This window comes from Bemisia tabaci, chromosome 1, assembly GCF_918797505.1.
Source record: "Bemisia tabaci chromosome 1, PGI_BMITA_v3".
NCBI lineage: Eukaryota > Metazoa > Arthropoda > Insecta > Hemiptera > Aleyrodidae > Bemisia > Bemisia tabaci.
Window position 1 is genome coordinate 52,527,884 of NC_092793.1, and position 21,100 is coordinate 52,548,983.

At 39.3% G+C, this 21,100-nt stretch overlaps 1 protein-coding gene across 1 annotated transcript in view; it reads right to left on the bottom strand.

The window, feature by feature from the left end:
• The window catches only part of LOC109029764 (uncharacterized), a 29,594-nt gene that overhangs the window by 327 nt on the left and 8,167 nt on the right, over positions 1-21,100 (bottom strand). The window contains exons 6-12 of the mRNA XM_072304151.1: positions 20,594-20,845; positions 17,363-17,527; positions 7,935-8,353; positions 7,125-7,364; positions 5,487-5,775; positions 3,739-3,966; positions 2,728-2,979 (exon numbers count right to left, since the gene is read on the bottom strand). Of these exons, the coding sequence (XP_072160252.1) occupies positions 2,728-2,979; positions 3,739-3,966; positions 5,487-5,775; positions 7,125-7,364; positions 7,935-8,353; positions 17,363-17,527; positions 20,594-20,845 (1,845 nt within the window). The remainder of the gene's footprint in view (positions 1-2,727; positions 2,980-3,738; positions 3,967-5,486; positions 5,776-7,124; positions 7,365-7,934; positions 8,354-17,362; positions 17,528-20,593; positions 20,846-21,100) is intronic.

Below are 21,100 nucleotides of genomic sequence, written 5' to 3' on the forward strand. Positions count from 1 at the left end.
TGAATGACACTTGGAACATGTGTCCTCCCTCATGAGGCGCGAGATAATTTCTTACTTGCAGATAAGTTCATAGCTAGGACCGAACATTCCAATTGCTCGATAGTAAATTCAATAAAATCGATTTAAATAGTTTACCTGGATTACAGTTTGGAAGCTCCTCCCCTTTCTCCGAGGTATCTTCTCGTTTCTCTCCGAACGTGGCGTGCTTGTGGAGCTAGAGCCACCAGGGGCAAATTATGATGGGTCGTAAACGCGTCAATTTTTCTCTACTTTTTACTGTTTTTTTTATCGTCATTTCATGATAATCACTTTGGGCTTTAAATTGAAGCCTTAAGGCCTAAATACACACGGCGATTAATCGCCATGTGTATTTAGGCCTTTACAGGAAGCTTTTCGTATGTGTACAACGATGTTAGGATGGAAACACGCGTGCCTATTTAATACTGGGATGCTGCGAACGATTTCCTGCAATCTTTTTTTTTTATTTCGTTTGAAAGGCCAAACGGATTCTTAATGTTTGCGTTTCGCGTAATCTTGCATGCCTTTTTAAGCATAATCTCCAAAAAAATTCACGCAAAAATTTCTAGTGATATACTCGCAAAAAGTGCAAACATGAGAGTTATTCTTAACACCGCAATCAAGATTGTTTCTTTCTACTTTCATCATACATGTGAAGTTTAAAAGTTGTCATATCATCATTCTGAACTTAACTTTGATTGGAAAGTAGTAATCGGTTAACTTAATCTACACGTTTTACGCGCTTCAGTTGCGCGGCGCCGCACAGTGACGCTACTCAGGTAACGAAAGTAAGAGCGCCTTCGATCTTACTTATATGCAACACGGACCGTCATAATAACCGTGGTATAATTTGCATTCAAATGTTACCATCAATTTCGCGGCACTTCCGTTGACGAGGAGCGCAAATGTTGATAACCTTTTTTTCTTCTTTGTTTATTATAAAACAGAAGGTTCCCTCTTTTCTTTTCTCGTACGAACCTTTAATGTACCGTAACCTTCAAGGACGGTTATTATTTCTAAGAAAACCCATCAGAGTTTTATGTATAGGCAGTCCTCGGGTTAATCCGCTAGACTGCAAGAGTCGTGTCTTCTAGAGATCAATTTATGACTTTTATCTCCCATTAAGTTTCTTTTTCTTTTCAAGCCCCCCTCCCCTAAAAATATGCCACCCTTTATTTTCGGAAATATCATCAGGTTTTCTGAATTTTGGTCACAGTAGTGGACTAAGAATGGTGAAAAAAGACTACTGGGCATTCCTTATTGTGCTGAATTTTCCCATAGCTTAAAAATTATCGATATCTCAAATGGAAGGAGAATTTCAGAGGGTCAACCGGGAAGAGAGACTTGGTTACGTACCCTAAGGGGTCCAAGACCCATTGAAATTCTACTTTAATTAGATATTCTTGAGGTGATTGATATACTCGTATATGGAAATTTTTCACAAGTTTTGGTCCAAAATCATCGCCAAAATTCAGAAAAACGACGATGTTTTCAACGGTGCGGGGAGAGGGGACTACTGCTCCGACTGAGAACTTTGTTGGGGGAAAAATATTTACGAATAACCTCTTCCGTTGACTCGTGTAATATGCCCTGTGCAGTCGGCTGGCGGTTTAACTATATAGGGAAACCCTGTGTAGATAAAGCATATAGATGAGTCAATAACCACTCATTTGAGAACAATAAAATATCAACGGAATTTCAAGTGCCTACTCAAGAGTCGTCTGCTTTCAAAACGGGGTTTCTATCTCTTCATATTGAAATATCTTCAAAGTTCCTGATGAGATAAGGGAAGCAGAAGAGAGTCTCTTGTTTGGTGATACATTTGTTTGGTTTTAACGCTCCTTTACGATGTACAATGATAAATTAAGATTGCAAATGCTTAGTTCATTTCTAAGATTAGACCTGACAAAACCACTAGCTAGGATCGAGCCACTTTCAACTCAGCATTAGACCACTTTTGGATCACTTTGTTTTTATATTTGGACCACGAGCAGATAACGTGTTTGAATATTAAAAACACTCGAAAATACTAGCTCATTTGGTTAAAATCTATGAGTCAACTGATTTTTTGAGGGTCTTCAGCTTTATCAGGAACACTCAAGAAAACTGTCACTTAAGCGAAATATTTAAAAAAAAACCTCGATGCCCTTGTTCCTAAAAGTCCTCGCAGAGAGGATACGGGGCAAGAAGTACCATAGTGTCTGTAGAAGATGAAAATGCCTCGATATCTGGTCTTTCTCGCTTCATGCAATACATAGACAAGAATTACCAATAATTAATCTGTAAATTTGGACCCTGCCTCAGCGTCCAAACTCACAATAGGATATATCACTGTATTCAACCCACCAATTAGCATAATCATTCTTAATCTCTAGGTAAAATTTTGAATACAATCAAAAAAAAAAAAAAAGAATTACCACCATAAAGCCCGGAGAAAGGCTAAATATTGTTTTTTTTTCTTTTTGAGCCAAATAATGGCTTTGCAAAGAGAGGAGGAGTTTCCTCGAAGTCGAATACTAAGCTCCAGTGGCGTGGCGTGGCGTGTTTTGCGATAAAGTATCGATAAACAGGGTGTTTGCAAAGAACACCTTAATGATCGATTCTTTATCATAGCTTCAAATGGGGAAATATCGATAATCGATCAGTCCACTGCTAAGCTCATAGATATGGTCCGTTGGCCACCATGGTATACATAAACAAAAATCTTACCGATGCAGAATCTAGGTCCATCGCCGAAAGGTAGGTATGATCCAGGAATGATTTTATCGACATTCTCCTCGGAAAATCGTTCAGGGTCGAACTTATCGGGGTCAGGGAAGAAAGTCGGGTCACGATGGAGAGCATACGTCGAGATGAAGACCTTGACGCCCTTCTCCACAACAACAGACTCACCCGAGATTTGAACATTCTCTGTGCAGTTTCTAGCAAGGATGCTAGCAACTGGATACTTTCGAAAAGTCTCTGCATCAAATGTAAAACACCGGTAAAAAAATTGAGCATTGATCCCCATCAGTTTGGGTAAAAATGTCGAAAACAAAGAAGAGAGCGTATCGCATATCTGAGCAGTTTTTGTTGAAAGATAACATGTCCAAGTCAATAACGCTCGTATCGGTTGGAAACATACATCTTTAAATTTTGGTCTCAGGGGTCGTTCATAAAATACGTAACGCCTCAGGGTGGGGGTCTCGGAATTTTGTTTTCACGTGTCTAAGGTTACATGGATCTACGCCCCGAAAACAATGTTGGTCGAAGAATCCGAACTTTACAGTTACATATCTCATTAACGTCTCCTCGGTGGTGGCTAAAACATTAATATCTCAAGAACACCATACCATTGTTAAAAATTTGCAAAATTGTAAGAAACCTGTACATTTAAAACCAATGTTTGTCGGAAAATCAACCCATTACGAGAAAAACTGATTAGATGCTATCAACCAGAATTACCCTAACTACACTATGCGTTACCTAATTTCCTCTCATGTTTTATTTTCAAAGAAAACTGAGGATTAAAAATATAGCGAGTACAATACTCTTTCTTTATAACGAGGAGCTACTATATACGAACTAATCAATGTTCATTATGGTGCACGTTGCGATGGATCCTTACATCGAACCTTCCCTTGACATATTCAGATGGAGGGGTGGAAGAGGCGAGAGGAAGGGAGGGTTTGCAAAAGCTGGTGTTTCTTGAAGGATACCTTTGACTATATTATAACTTACCATTAACAACTTGGTCCAGGTAGCGGAGCTTCTTGAGATCTTCGTACTTAATTTCGCCGCACGATTCCTTCCTGGCGCTTTGGATCTCTTGGAAAAGTCTCTCTTGCATCTCAGGATGACGGACCAACTCGTAGAGACAAAATGTGGTGATGGCAGACACGGGCTCGAGACCAGCGAAAAGGAAAGATGTGACTACTCCGGCTATTATATTCTCCGTAAATATAGGACCTGTCATTTGAAATATGTTTTTACTGAAGTACTTAGCACCAAAAAGTTTGGAGAGGAAACCCAGTGTTGAAAACAAATGCTTTTCAAAACTGAGAAATACGAACATCATGAAAGAATGACGGTACCTAGTCCAGGAATGCGCGGAAGGTCTAAAAGAATAGATGAGGATTGCGCGAGAAAGGCACAAGGATGGCGCAAATAGAGGCCTTAACATCTGCTACAGGAATGCGCGAATTTAAACCGAGGTTAATTTAAGGTAGAAGTTTGGCAAAACAGGAAACGGTTGGAAAATAAACGCATTTCTATGGTAACGCAGTTTGGGTTAGTTTGTTGACAAGTCATCGATGTCTTACCTCCTGATCATGAATGAAGTGAAAATATTGAATATAGGTCGTGGGTATAAAGAACTTTTCTAACTTCTCTCGGAAAAAATATTTAATCGGGAGAAACGAGGCAACGCTGGAATGTTCATACGGCCGCGAAACACAGCATGAGCCTTTTAAGCTCTATCACTCGATGCCGCGATTATTCGAACGCGAGTTCGAATAATCGCGCCGAACATAGTGCGGCCGGCTATAACGTATATTAGCGCCTGCAAGACTCTAGAAATATTTCACGCTTTGCGCCAAATAGTGCGGTCGGCTTAAAGCCGATAATAGCGCCTACAAGACTGCATGAATACTTCTCGCATTGCGCCAAACGCAGTGCGGTCGGCGAGTTGGCGTGAAACGCACATCAGCACCTACAAGACTATAGGAATACTGTGGGACTGCTTGACTCGCGCGTCGTCGCGCGACCGCGATGTCTTCATCTACCGCAAACTCCCTGTAGGATTAACGCTTCCTCGTTAAATAGTGAATATTCGCGCAAACATGTGAGTTTTCAGTATCAGAAAAATTCGCGCAATCCTATGCACCTTCAAAAAGGTGAAAAAGGGGGCATCCGCGCAATGCTATCGCAGCCAAGGAAGAGTCGCGCGTGAATGGTGGGTGATTTAGGGAAGTTTTAGGGATATCTACGGATTGAATAGCATTTTTTAAAAATGAAAAAGGAAATTGTTCCGATATGAGTGCAAAATGTTCACTGCGACATCGAGACAGTACTTCAATGTGCAAGTAGAATTTTTACTAATGTATTTTGGCCAAAAAGTAGTAGGCCAGCATTGACTTATGCGAAAATGTCCGTTGTCCAATACAGGGTTTCATAACTACGGTGGTTTCCGTTGCTCCACGACACTGATGGATAAGATCGACCTCTTTTGTAAACGTTTAATTGTACTTAAAGGATATAATTAATAAAATTGTCTACATTCCGAACGTCTTAAACCATCATGCGTCTCCAAGTTACGACGTAATCGCCCACTCAAATTCTGGAATACTGTATCGGGCATCAGACGTTTTCGCATTAGCCGATTCAATTACTTCTCATATTAAGGCACATCGACGACTGTTTGCGAAACTCAGTCAAATTAAAACTGATTTTAAAGTCACTTCATTGTGCATCGTTCAGAACATGGCTACCTTCATGGACGACACCGCCCTCCAAGACCGAAAGGTCCTCGTTGGAGTCCCGAGTAACGTCGCTCTCGGAGCTGCTGATGTTCATGAGGATCTGGAGGAAGTCCTTCCTGGTGGATTGCCCGGCCTTTGTTTTCATCTCCATCGCGTTCTTGGTGATAGTCATGAGGAATTGTTCTACTGCCGGCTGCCTCGGCACAATCCTGAGCAACTCCGGAAGTTTGGGATGGATCATCTCCAACAATTGAAAGAGGATTGATCGCCAGCCAACTGCGAACATCTCTTTCACTACCTAGAATCGAGTCATATCAAACCACAGATCGAATGTCAACAGATGTTCTGAAGCATTTCATAACTATAATTCGACGGTGAAATTCTGAAGCCACGTATCATGGTTTGTGACGTTACAGACTTCCTACCATTCTTAATTTTTTATACGTATGCAAAACTTCTCAATGTCAATTCTTAAAATTTTTTATGATTTTTCGTCACTATGCGAAGAAAATTCTGTGAAAACTCCAAGAAATGATATTGAATTGTTCTCCCAAAAAAAAAAGAAGAAAAAAAAAAGCAGGAGCGGAGAGTTTTTAATAGCGCGCGCATATAGCTCAAACGAGATACGTGGTTTGGGAGTTTCAGCGTCAATATTCAGTATACCTAGGGCTGTAGCCGAGGCCGACGCATTTTTTCGCGACCCGTAAAAAGGAAAAAATGAGATGATTTTCCCTAAACTGAACCCTTTCGGTCTCGCCAAAAGAAGATTCCGGTCCATTGGAAAATGAAAAAGATAAAGAACGCCTAAAAATGTCTTCAAAATCTAACCTTCAAGAACGTTTTATTAATTTATTTAGTAATTTGTTTTTAATTTTTGCCAGAAATATGCTTTTACCTACGAATTTAAATGATGGGAAAACTACGATCTGGAGATCGTTTGAAACCATCGCTCTGACAAGAGTGACTTCTTTGTTCCACAGAAAAAACAACTTGACGCTGAGCCCTCACATGACAGGTAAAATAGCGCCAACTGCAGGCAGCAGTGCTGAGCCCCACCGCCACATCTTTAGGGTCCAGCCCTATACGCTGAAGGGCTCAGCCCTCCTGCCTGTAGTAGGTGCTTTACATTCAGTTAAATCATTAGGGCTCAGCGCTAAGCTGTTTTTTCCGTGTCTAATGCAGAAAATGAGAGGACTTCATTTCCGAGTGGAAGCATAACAGGATCAATCAATTCAGCCGGCCGATTATTGAAATTGATAGACAAAGCTAAAGACAAAGAAAATATTATGGATATGGAGGGTGGAGGGATCCTATCGGTGGAAGCGGGTGGTTGAGATGGACAAAGAAGGTAGGTAATAGACTAACTAACGGCAACCGAGAAGGGACCCGACCCGACCGCGACAGTAAGTCTATCATTTTTCCTCTAAGTCTGTAAAGACCATCAGTTTCAACCAATGGGATCGCTTCATACTCCCTATGTTTTCTTTGTCTATAGCTTTGTCTATCAATTTCAGTAATCGGCCCGCAGGTTGAGTATTGCCAATGACGGACCATAAGCTTTCCCTGGAACAGGAAATGGCTCACTATTCCCACACTGTTATTTACGTATGATTGGTAGTCTTTAACGTTATGGACTCAGAGAATTACCTTCTTCATCTCGCAGTTTTCTGGATCTCGGACTGCGTTGCACTTGATACCCATGGCACAGGCTCCTATAACGTCCATTGTATAGTTGCTTACGAAGTCCTTGATGTCGATCTCTGTTTCACCCTTGCTAGCGCACCGCGCCTCCAAGTGGGCATTGCACTCTTCGGCACAGTCTTTCAGCGTCTCGTACATGATTTTCAGCTTGGCCGAACTGAACGCTGGTGACATTTTGTGCCGTACCTGAAAATTCCACGAGGAAACTTGAAAAAGGAACGTTTTGAGGGGAAATCTGTGGACTTTTCTGACGAGTATTTCCCGGGAAAAGGTAGGTAAAGTTAGCGTACCTTCATAGACAAAGTATGGTCATTTCTGTGCCACGTTTTCATTGGTCGCGAGAAAATAGGCTGACACGATGATGTTGCTGTTGTTTGTTTAGGATGTACGACCGTAAATAAACAAAACAAGATGGCTGTTATCAGGAGTTTGATGTTATGCACACCGTCTTTTACCGTCTATCATAGCGCACGATAAGCAACGAAAACATTTTACTTAAAATTGTGTATAGCTAAAAGTGTCAAAATTACGGTTAAAAATTCCGAAATATAGTATAAGTAAATCTTAAAAACTGAAAGGTCTCAGAAAAAAACCTGTATAAGTCTTATAAAAGAGTGCGAGTTCGTGCGGTAACGCTTGAAAATGTGTGTAATAGAATGATACGAGTATCCTCAAAATACATCGCGATGCATTAGGTTTGTGACATATAAGTTTAAGTAATACTTAGATTAAGCATTTGCATATGATGGGTCCCACCGTTCGCCACCTGTCCCCGGTGAGTTGGAAGAGGTTCCCCGCAAGTTTGTCAACGTTTTCGTCTGGTTCGGGCGCCCTGTCATGGAAACTCGAGAAGCTCTTGACGAGCCACTCCTTGATCATAGCCGGGTCTCGCACGAGGATTGACGGATAAAGTCCCTGGAAAGTGCCTCCGTACTTTTGCCCTTCTAGGAGTTGGTACTGCTCTTTGAAAATTTCGTTCATCGTTTTTCGTCCAGCGAGAAAGGTAAGAGTCTGCGCGATGCACTTCGAGGCTGGCACGTTGGGCACTCCGCGCTTCGACCAGTAGGCAACCTTGTCCTCGAGGTAGTACCACGCCAACAGCCCCACGCTCGCAACAATTAGGACCGAATTTAGCGATGGCGAGACGAAACTCGATAGCAACTCCACCAGGTTCCCTATGCGAAAAAAGGCGATCAAAGATAGAATTCCAATACTATTTTATAGATGATGCATATCTAAATTCTACAGTCAAGCAAGTCCAGCGAAGATTAATGCTAAAAGAACGCTGCACATCTCGTCGCTCCTCTGGCGAAAGGGAAGAGCTTATCTGGATTTCCGGATGAGTCCCAGAAATCACAGATTTTTATGTATAACACGGCTCACGTGGAAATTGAGATACGCCCTTACGCCAGAGGGGCGGCGATCTGTGGGTTGGGGGCTCATCAGCGGTTGCGTGGCGTGCATGTAAGCAAAGGAAGCACTGCTTCCCCTATCTTTTTTCAAAAGATAATGGGTTGCATACGCATGGAACTGAAGGCGTTTTGGCTCTCCCGGCACTCACTGTTTCACCCGTGGCGACGGGCTGAACTGCGAGGATCCAAAATGACAGTGCCTTCAATGTTTTATATTTGGACTAAATTTTGTAATTTGGAAGTATAAATTCTAGCCCGGTTTAAAAACAACGTATGTGCCATTAGTTTCCCTACGTACATACGTGTTTTTCCAGAAGAACCAGAATTTATAGTTCCAAATTGCAAAATGCAGTCCATTTGTTTGAAGTACTAGCATACCTCTTAAACACAAACAGTTGCTCTGCAAATCATGGTCAGCACATCGCTGTATCAAAAGTAAAGTAGAAAAAGTGCTCACATTCTACATCGACGGTGTAAGTCACCAACCACGTATCTCGTTTTGCCATGTAGCAGACTTCCTGTCATACTTTACTATTTTTAAACGGAAAACTACTCAACTGCAATTCTTTAAACTGCCGTGATTTGTTTTCTCTGTGCGAAAAATTCTGAAAAAGCTTCAAGGGATGATGTCAATTCGTTCTCCGTTAAAAAAATAACATAGAGGCGGAGATTTTCGAACACCGCAAACGAGATACGTGGTTACGGACTTACGCCGTCGATATGCATTTTGTTCAACATTTCGAGTTTAGTGGATGGATTTGAAATGAAAACGACGAATTTAAGGTGCTCTGTCATTTTGGACGCAGTACAACCCGCTGCCGCCGGTGAAATGATGAGTGGTGAGTGGCTGCGGAGTGGAAACGCCTTAATTTCTGTGCTTATGCAACACGGACATCCATGGAGCTCGAATATGTATCCAAGTGTTGTACAGAAATTCGCTCGGTGCCCTTGGCGTGCTTTGCGATATATCGATTGATACGCCACTCAAACCTATGAAAAAAGATCGATTATCTGGGTGTTCGCAGCGAAGACCTTAGTAATCGATTCTTTACCATAGCTCCAAATTGCGAGATATCGATAATCGATCATTTACGCCACGCCACTGCTTGGTGCTCATTGCTTTGCTTGTTTCTCTCACAACTTAAATTAATTCCAGCATTGTCCATCGCACCAATGAAGTAAACCGTTACTGATTTTAATCGTAACAGTGTCAATTTTCTGAAAAATGCTTATATTGTTTAAATGTATTATAACGTTGCCCTTCTAAAATTAGGTATGGGGCTCTGCACTTCCTGTCCTTTAAGAACACGTAAAGGAAAAATTTTTGAACGCGTATTCTAACATATTCTTTTTCACGGAAGAGTTAAAAAGAAGTCCAGTCAGAAATATTCATCAACTTACGGTCACTTCAGAACCCGGTGAGGCAGGATCTAAAACTTGTAGAAAATATGTCTCTGCGTCGAATTTCATTCGCGCTTTTGGAATTTCATCCTTAAGGTTCTACAGATAATTTTAAAGCTGTGACATTTTTTCCCTTCTAAAATCACAAAAATCTTTCGCCTTTAATACCCTTCATTCATTAAATGGACCGAGTTTATCAGAAAGGAACCAACCCACATTTTTTAAAAAATTGAGTTAGGAATGTTTCCGAGTTCCACTAGCCGTATATTTTCTCCTGTCAAAAATTGAAAGTTGAAAAACAGAAATTAGTTTGTGAAAAGAGGGGTTGAAGTACTTTTTCTACATTGAGCCTTATGCAGGAATTCAACTTCAAACCTATTTTTGTCAGTTTCAACATAATGTGGGTTGGTTCCTTTCTGATGAACTCGGTCCAAATGTGCTGCTAGTGGTAAAGCGGGAGGGGCTTTTGGAAAGAATATAAGATGATAAAATTTACGGTTGGAGGAGTTCCAAAAAGTCAGACGGCAGCATCCTTTTTATCTTTCGTCATGCCACGCCGCACTGCTCATCAGCTCCCCATACATTTCGATGAGGATTAACAGGTTGCATGACATAAAAGTCATTACCAGCACAAACGAAAAATATTTAGCGATTCGGCGATGTAGAAGCCAATATATTCGCGACTTAAAACGCGAAATAAAGAAGCGCGGAGGTTTGATCAGGAAGGATGGCAGATCAGAGGAGGCTTGAGATTAGCATGCGGCGCAACGCGACGTCTTTCGTCGAAGCTATTATTCATTTAAGGCTCTCCATATCGTCACCTTCCAGGCAAAGTATCACAAGCGCCATGCGATTGCGATAAAAATTTCCGCCGCCATTTTATTTTTTTACTGAGAAATTGTTGGTTGAATCTGTTCGAAAATTTCACTAAATTTTATCGGCAGCACAAAGAAAATTCGGTGTAATTTTCGGACAGGTTCGTTGAACAATTTCTCTGTAAAAAAATATAATGGCGGCGGAAATTTTTAAACGTCGCATGGCGCTTGTGATACTTTGCCTGGAAGGTGACGATATGATGCAACTCGTTCAGAAAATACGCACGCTGGCGCCCCACCAAGGATTTATTCTTCTGCATCTATAATTATTAGTTTCGTTTAAGTAGGTAATGGAAGCGAAGTTCATTTTTCCATTTTCTATCCTCTTCATCTGAAAAGCTAGGTAGCGCCAAGAGACATGCGCGTGACGGCTGCAGTTACGCCGGTTTGCTGGTAATTTTATCATACCCAATTTTGTAACCGTACCTCCTTTGAGCGGAATGTGGAAATTTGTCTCTTCAGGGGTAACCTTCCTTTCACAGGAATAATATATTTTAAGAGTAATTTTCACGAAAACCTATCTTTTTCCATTTACGCTGTTTCTCCACCTGCATCGATCCTTATTTTAACGAATTAGATGGAAACGAGACATTCGCAATTCTAGAGCGGATCCCTTTAGCTCTAAGACTGCGTAAGAGATGAATTTATACTTACAGTAAATTTTTTCAAAGATACGCATTCATATAAACATCATTAAAATATGACCATACACTGAAGACTAAACAGGTTCCGTGTAAAATGTTTACTTAAGTAGCTTCGGTTCAGTACCTTTGAATGCTCTCAGTACCTAAGTTCAATATATGTTCATGATAGTGACAATGCAAAAATGAACTACGGCTAAGTGCTGAATTTTTCACACATTGGGTGTTTTTTTTTAATGTTCCGGAAGTATACATTGAATTTCAAATCTCTGGAAAATTCAAGATACTGTAGATAACAAGAGGTGAGCTTAAACATGAAAGGAAAAAAACGCGAATTTCAGAAAAAATTTAATTGATACCTGCCTGAAAAAATGCTTTCGCTTGGCGTTGTTTCAGTAAGTTTCATTGCAAAAGCTCCAGAGGTAGTATGTTATACAGAGGTAGTATGTTATATTTTTAAGATAAAATGTATGTATTATAGATAAGTTTTTTCTTACAGATTAACCAAGCTTAAAAAGACATTTTTAATGTCTATAAGTGAATTTTTGTACACGATTGTTCATTGTGCAAAAAAAAAGAAAAAAAAAAAAAAAAAAAAAAAAAAAAAAAATTGCAAAAGCTCAACCGTATTCAGGTAAAGCTGAAATATTCATGCGTAAAAAAAAAAAAAAAAAGTCACTTACCCATTTTTGATGTGTTTTGCTCGTAATAATTGCAGCCGTTTGGAATATAGACTTGGGAATACTGGTTCACGCTTTATGCGATGAGGATAGAGCGGCTCCTATGACTTATTCGCAAGATCGCTCATTCAAATGATAACAGATTACGGACTCAACACTTACGATTTGTATTATTACTTGTTTACCATTACATCGCATCAGCAGCAGACAAGCGGTGACGGCACTCGGAGCTGCTTCAGGGCACTGTGCGCTCCGCCGCCTTCGTTAGAAAAGTGTTGTCGAATCTCATGTAGAAACTCATTCGTCTTACATACTTACTCACACATCTGATGATAAAGTGGCAAAAGTTATATTTTCCTTGAGAAAGTGGTGAAGATTCATTGTCAGCTTCGATGAGATTTTATAGAAAGTATTTGCAGCATCCTATTCTGGACGTATGTTGAGGCTCCATCAAATACGGCTAAAGTAATTAATACTGTTCTTTCGTCCGCTTTCCAATTTTATCGATAATAATTCTTACATCTACTTAATAGTGCCAATTCCGAGGGGAGACTCTTATCAACAGGGTTGTAGAAGAATAATAAGTTATCAAAACCAATGTTTTAAGATATGGCTAGTCTCCAGAATTTCTTATTTTCATACAAATTATGCTTATTACTTGTGCAATGTGTTCCATAAATCAACTTTTTTAATTAATGAAAAAACTGAACTAGGTAATAAAATTTTCTCTTAAATCTCTAGTTTGCCCTAGAGAAAAGATCATCTTGTACATCATCAATGTACATCTTAAATTTAGAAACGAGTCTATTTGGAATGATATAATGATAATAAAATATCTTTGTTGGTATACATCTGAGTTTTTTTCTTTTCTTCTTTTTTTCTTGACTTTAAATGTTCTCCTTTGTCACATTGTTGAGAATAAATCTAGTTAGCCATAGGGGAAAGAATTATGAGAATTTTTGTTAACGTTCCTGCAATCACATATAATTAGTATTTCAATATAAAAAGTTTTATTAGCGACATATCGAATTCATCCAAGAGGCAATTTGTCTCCTCGAAAAATAGATTTTCGAGGTAATATGGAAAATAACTCTGGTTAATAACTTTGACTTGGTGTTTTGTGTACCTACCGAAAACACTTTGATATAAGTACATTATAAGTATAGGTCTTTACTATAAGTTTTCTTTTAAAAAAATTAAGTTTTCTCTTGGGGTTACTTTTAAAAAAATCGGATCCACAGGAAGTACATCTACATCTCTAGAGTGCCTGATTTCTGAAATTTTGAAGCTAAAAAACTGAGGAATAAAGTGAAAAATATACAAGAAAAAATTTCATGGATTGTGAAATTTTTTCAGAGGTATTTTTGACATTTTATTTTTGAGCTTTTTAGCCTCAAAATTTAATTATATTCTCTTGAGATATAGATCTATTTCCTGAAGATCCGATGTTTTGTAAAAGAAATAAAAACCCCGAATAAATTTCATTATCAGTCAGAACTGCCGCTAGGAACGCGCTGCGTGACGCCGCGCGAGGGCCGCTTGCGTCAGCGCTCGTGGGTCCCTGCAGAAAAATTTGCATTGAATCAAGTATCGCACTGGAACCTAGCTGAGTGTCGTTTGCATCTCGCAGTGAAGGGGAGCTAAGCAAGAAGGGAAACAGTATGTTGGAGTTTTTTTATCAACGTGCGTTAAAATTCAGCATAAAGCTGAAAATCTCAATACAGGGGGGGGGGGGGGGGGGGAGCTCGTAAAAGCACAGTTTTCCCTCAAAGAGGTATACTGTTTGGTGCAACACTTTATGCTGAATTTTTAAGGCACGTTTGCAAAAAATTCCAACATACTGTCTTACGACCCGTGCGTCCATCGCAATCGGTTTGTGTAAGAAGGGAAACCTGACTGCGAGACGCGAATGGCAACCTGCCTGGGTTCGCACGGATGAAGTCACGCAAAATCGTTCGGGACGTCGCTGACATTTTCCTGTCCCATTCAAATTTGGAAATTTTGGAAAAATCGACAATACTTTTCTCCCTGATCTCAAAACCTGATGGCGATCGCTCCGGAGCTGGGAAGTTCTATTCTACCGTGGTAAGCTTTTACAGCTGGCGATAATGCTGATAATGTCTCATTCCAGAATGAGGTCGTCATATTTTTCCAATGCATCATTACTTCCTTATCCCCCAAAATCGTAGTCTAAGTTACGCCAAGAGAATACCTGCCGGAAATACTCACAATTTCCGATTAAATCAGCAGGCACTAGGAATACTTCCTGATTGCGCGCTACAGTTACATTGTCAAGAGAGTTTCCACCGTCAAAAATTTGGGAATTTCCGGTTACATCAACTGATTGCCGGGAACATTCAATGATTTCACGCGAAAAAGTACAGCATTAGGAGAGTATTTACCAGAAATATTCAGCATTTCCGGTTGCATCAACCGATCACCGGAGACACTGATTGCGCGCGAAAGTGATGCCGCAATCATACGACGAATGTGGGAGCTGAATGTGGTTTAAATGTGGAAGTCATCGTCCCGATGCCTGAATTTTGCGCGAATTCAGCAAAGATTCTTGGCGACCATCGGATTATGTCGGATTTGTCTGAACTATTCGAATAGATTTGATACTTATCTGGATGAAAATAACTCGAATTTTCGAAATTTCAGCTGTTGAGCGATGACTGTTAAATTCCATATTCAGCTGCCAAATTCAGCGTGTGATTCCGGAGTTACAGTGTCAAAAGAGTATTTACCGGATGTACCAGGTACCTATTCATCATTTCCGGTTACACTTGCTGATCGCCAAAAACACTCTCATTGCGTGTTTCATTGCGATTTGTCATTTACGTTCGTACTTTATTTATCCAAAAGGATAACGGACCAAACTTTATAGTTTGCAATTCTTACGGTATATTCTACTACAGAAAAGAAATATCATGGAAGTCTAGAAAATATGATTACTATTTTCCAAAAGAAAAAAAAACAAGTATGATAGGAGGTTTATAACGTTTTAGAGGAAGGTGCATACGTGGTTCCGCACTTGGGCTATTGACATGATTTCCTAAAGTAAGTAACTCCTTCAAATTAAAGAGATGCAATAAACGCTGCAATACTCCATCCTCCATGTTCTCTCTCAAAACAATTTAACTGTAACTTTTAACTATTCTCGTCCAACTGAAAGTTATTCATCCAGTTTTGTGCCATGCCATGCTACATCGTTATCAAGTTGTTGAGTTGTTATTCCAAACGTAAGGACTCTTGAAATGCTCCTTATATTTTGCCTTAATAGTTATAGAATATTTTGTAAATTCATAGATCTCACCATCCATCGCTGTGTTAGAAAACCTATCTTTAACAACGTCTTTTAATATCTTAAAGCTAAGAAAATACAGATAGAACTGTTTTTGACGATAGAATTGAAATTAATCCTCCATATCCATAGCCGAAGTGTGACACCTAGAACCTCCAAAATGACTGTTTTTTTGGGGGGGGGGGGGGTGTCAAAAAACAGTTTTTCCTTTCCATTTAGGGTAAACAGGGTTCAAAACCGGAAACGACAGGTGTTAAGAGCATCTTTCAAGAGGGTTTCGAGAGGGTCTTTTCACATCCTTTATTACTGTAAACGAAACATGTCTAAAATAAAAAGGGAAGCTCGGCAGATTTTGAAAGAAGTGTTTTAACCTTGTTTTTGCATCTTATCCTCTCTGGATATACAAACGTGTTATCCGCAGTGGAGTATCTTAACGGGTCACTAGAGGACCCACTTTTGATTCGCTCAGACATCTTAGATTCTTGGAGTTATCAGGGCCAAAAAGAAAAAAAGACGGACGTTATGTGCAGAGGTAATAACCTGCAACCCTCTCTGGATTGGATCCAAACCTTTCTTCCAATTGAGGAAACAGATAGGGTTTTTGTTTATTTATTTTTTTAAACGTCAGAAGGTAGCCAGCTTAACATTCGAGGAGGTCTCTCATATATACTTATGGTGATGCTTATTTACTTCGGTGGTTAAGTAGTTTATTTAAAAAATCTAATATCTTTTACATTATTCGGTTGAAATTTGTACAATAAGTTACTGTATTCAAGACATTAATGATATTTATTTGTGGGTTGAAAATTGCTGGATTTCCTTTTTAAGATTTTTAATTAAAAGATTTACTAACTCTTGTTTTCACTTACCATTATTTTAATTATTCAAGAATATAACTTATTACAATAAAAAATATAATACAATCTACCTAATAATACAACAAAAAAAAGGCACAGCAAAAATGATACATGAATTTAAGACTGTACTTAAAGCAAGCTAATCTAGGAGTGAGATTTTTTTTAAACAAAGCCTTGAGTGATAAACTAGGAGCCAAATTGTGTGGGCGCTTTAGCACCAAATAACAACATCCGTCGCAGTGGCGTGGCGTGCTTTGCAATATATCGATTGATCTGCCATTCAAACCTATGGAAAAGGGTCGATAAACAAGATTTTCGCAGCGAACACCTTAATAATCGATTCTTTACCATAGCTTCAAATGGAGAAATATCGATAAGCGATCATTCACGCCACGCCACAGATCCGTCGCCGTCGATGAACTTAAATTGAAACAACGGCACTAGTCAATCAGGGGTTTTAGACCGAACTTAAATACGGTTGTGCTTCATCCTAAACGCCTCACGAAATTTGGCCCAAGGTCTCGGCAAAAAACTGAGTGACAAAATAGAAAACAATGCATCACCAACAAAATAAACTTGTTAAATTTTACAAACTGACGTAAAAAGTTAAGTTGGCTGTCAATTCTGGTGCCACAGATGAAGTTAAACAGTCTTGCCTTTTTAATGAAAATTACTTTTTAAATCAGAAGAAGCATAGCACCTCAAGTAGGTATACAAGCGAACTTGAAACTCTTGCATTGATGTCAAAAATACTGCTCCATCAATTTTTCATTTCATCATTCAAATTTCATTTTCAACCAAAAAATGTCTCAGAACTGTCTTGTTTAAGACACTTCTAAAAAGTGTTGCTTGAACATAAAATTTGAAATTTTCTGAACACGAAAACTGCCCTAAAATTAGGAACTCTTCATTCACACGACGCATGCAAAACTCGAACTTTAGAGTGGCCGTCTTACCGCGATTCTACTAAGATTTGCTGCTGACGATATCGATGAGATTTTTCTCCCGTAAATTAAAGTCGCTTTTTCAGCCGTAACCAAACTGGGTCTTTTGGACTGAGAGTGAAAGTTGTTTTATCCATTTCGAGACGATCAGCGGTTTTCGCGCATCTGTGAAGAGTGTAACCGGAAATCAAGGTGATCACCATGGTTTTCACGTCCATCAACGCTAGTCGCTGAGCTGTAACAAATAACAAACTAATGAGAGCCTCAAACGACGCTACGAAAGTCAAAGCTTAGAATTTAGCACTAGGAGACAGAATCTATTTTTAAAACAAATATTCAATCAATAAAAATAATAATAATGAAAAAGAAAACTTCATTCGCGAGTGGTCGTTCTCGCGAGGTGTGAAAGAGCGAATTTAAATGAGAGATTTTTATGCCTAAATTATTTTCTCTTTTTATTTGATTTTATTGTCATTTAATGAGAAAAAAAAATAAAAAAAAAAAAAAAAAAAAAAAAAAAAAAAAAAAAAAAATTGATATGTACAGATTTAATAGTCGAAGAAAATTCACAAGTTAACCGTACTTCTTTCCGAGAATTAGATACCTACCCCTAGCAAAGGTGAAAGAAGGGGAACAAGTATTTTCATCTCGCGAATATACGTCTGATTTCCTACCATATTACTTAGAGAAGCTGCATTGAGCAATCATAAGGATGCAATCATCATGCATGGAATTTTGTGTGATTTTTTCACCCCCTTTCAAATACAAGCTCGGGAAACTCACTTAGAAATAATTGGCAATATTCTTTCGAAAAATAGAATGAAGAGGAAAATTTGAAACACTCGTGGGACAAGATACACCTTCCTAGTTTCACCGTCATTATTTAAATTAATAGGTCATCAACTCCTCAGTTCGAGCTCAACTTTGATAGGTAAGGAGAGTAGTGCTTGATTAACTACATCTACGCAGTATGATGTCATTCGTGTCAGGATACACGCCCGATAAAAATCAGCGGCGGCTTCAAAATCGCGCCAACCCCATGAAAAGAGGAAAGCTAAAGGAACCCTTTGATACTAATGCGTTACCTGTTATGGATGCAAAATCTCGCCAGAGACTCGGCGCGCATCGCATGCTGGCTGCAGTTGCCGAACATGAGAAACACGAGTGCCTTCAATTTTGAATGTATGCAATACAGACGGTCATCAAGCACGTTTAGTTGTATGCCTATGCAGGCGCACAGTTTAGAGTCAACTTATTGTTAGCACAAATGCAGAGATGCAACGGCAACCTGAGGGAATCTTACATTATTGCAGTTCTTAAAACAACAGAGCGAGCGATCCTCATTTATTTTGACTGCCGAGTGGTAATGTTTTCAAGCTTTTGAAATTCACCGCTAATAACCGAAAGAAAAACTCCTACAAGTCTCGATGATCGTGACCGTTAATTATTTGCAACAATCGGAAAGTAACGAAATCACTGCAACTTTAAGCTCACACTTTTTTTCTAGGAGTTAATTTACTAGGGAAGGAGTTGCTTCGTAAAGTTGTACCCTAAGATAAAAGTCATCTGATTTCATGACAAAGAGGTACCTAATTTTACATTTCCTCATGCAGAGATATCTCTGATACTCCGACAACGGAAATGGTAAGAGTAAAGGAACACCATCCTCAATGATACGCTTTATTTAAACGCCTTTTCAGCTACATAGCGACCGAGGAAGTGAATGGGTCCATTTCCCGATGTGCCCCGGGCTCCATGTGAAATTCATTTATTGGATAATGGACAAGTTTGGGAGTGAAATTCTCAGAGCAGTTCTGACGTGCTAAGGAAGAACGCCGTATGAACCTTCAGGCGTTGCCAAATTTCACTTGACAAAACACGAATTTCCTGGCGAACTTACAAATATTTGTTATCAAATTTTTTTACTAATTTTCTTCGCAATTTCACCTAATGTTCCTGAAAATTTCAAGAACAAATATTCATAAATTTCCACAGAAATTAGTATTTTATCAAAGGAGATTTGGCAACTCTTGAATGTCCATACGTCGTTCTTCCTTAGCAGGGCAGAGTTAGCTCCGGAGTCTACTTCGCTTCGGGGAAACTCGAGTATTATGAATGGAATTGGACAATGACCTAAACTCTTCAAGAAGCTACGAAATTATTTTTTGTAGGGTGCAGCTCGGTCCACTGTGGAGCCGTACGGTGCAGATCTCACTCTTTATTCATAACGTTCGAATTTTCTGACAGCAAAATATGCTCCGAAGTGGACTGCCATCCGTATCCAACTCAAAGATTTCTCACGGGGTGCTTGTTAGGTTGTTATCTCGCGATCATTTCAAGTATGCAATCGTATATCTTATTCAATAGGATCAACTACTAGGATTAGTACGGAGAAAACCACTTCAAACTCAACAACAGCGCTGTTTCACCTCGTTTGAACTGTTAAATTTGGGTCCAGAGTGAATAGCATGTTTTGCAAGCACATTCAAGAGTAAACCCATGTTAGTCCTCGTATCAATGAACTGATAGTTTTAATCCTTTGTCGGGAACTGTGCTCATTTTTTGGTAGATGTTAAGTTTCAATACTATTATAACTCATTGCAGAATTGGTACTTGAGCGAGCCCTCGCTAAAAATGAATAAATAGGTGATAGGTGGACTTGTCAGTATACCCGCAAAGAAATTATGTTCATTTTCTTGAAGATAAGGTTATCTCGTACTGACACCATTCTAGAGACTCATTAGACAGCGTGCAAGATTCATTGGGGATATTTGCCGAACTATAATTTGCGGGCACTACTTTTATCAACTGACTTATTCTTCCGCAGTAATATTAGGTAAATGGGCTTAGGAAACGGAATACAAATTTACTGCTTTTTTTATGCACTGTGATCTTATTCAACGGCGAGTAAAAAGGTAGGTAGCTGGCAATGCGATGTTACAGCATTTGTGATCCTAAGTGCCACAATATCATGAGAAAATAGAAGAGCTACACTGCGACACTTAAATAATCTTTTTGTCTTATTTGTCAGAATTTTGTGTTCTAATATTACGGCAATATCTAGACTTCGCACTGATCATTCTGATCATTGTACCTAGCAATGCCGCCAAATTATTGCCTCGGGTGAGGGGCGTTATTTTCTTTGACTCAGAGATAATAATTTGGCTACACTGAATGATCAGGATTAAACCAGGACAACCAGGATACTGCCGCAATGTTAGAACACAAATTTCTGACAAATATAAGAAAATACTTAGATATTGTCAAACTTTCAGCTAGCGAAAAAATGGCAAATTCTTACCGATACAAAATCTAGGTCCTTCCCCAAAAGGTAGATACGATCCTGGTATGATCTTGTCAATGTTTTCCTCGGAAAATCGCTCAGGGTCGAATTTGTCGGGCTCAGGGAAATATTCTGGGTCACGGTGAAGACAGTAGGTTGAAACGAAGAGCTTGACGTCTTTCTCCACAACAACTGATGTGCCCGGAATTTGAAATGGCTCCGTGCAATTTCTGCCTAGAAGTCCAGCGACCGGGTGCTTCCGGAGAGTCTCTGCGTCAAATTCAAAATCGGATGAAAAATAAGTTTTAAAGTATTTTTTTTGCATTTAAATAATTTCATTAGCCAAAATAGGATAATCTGAGACGAAACAGAGAGGTTTTCAAAACAATCTGTCCTTTTTTGTCTAAAAATTGTTTTAGACAAAAAAGAGAGCGGAGGAGGGCGGATAGCCGTCGTCTAGACGTAAGAGGAGAGGAGGTTGAAGCTACGGAAGTCTATGTTTATTATCGCATATATTATCCTTGT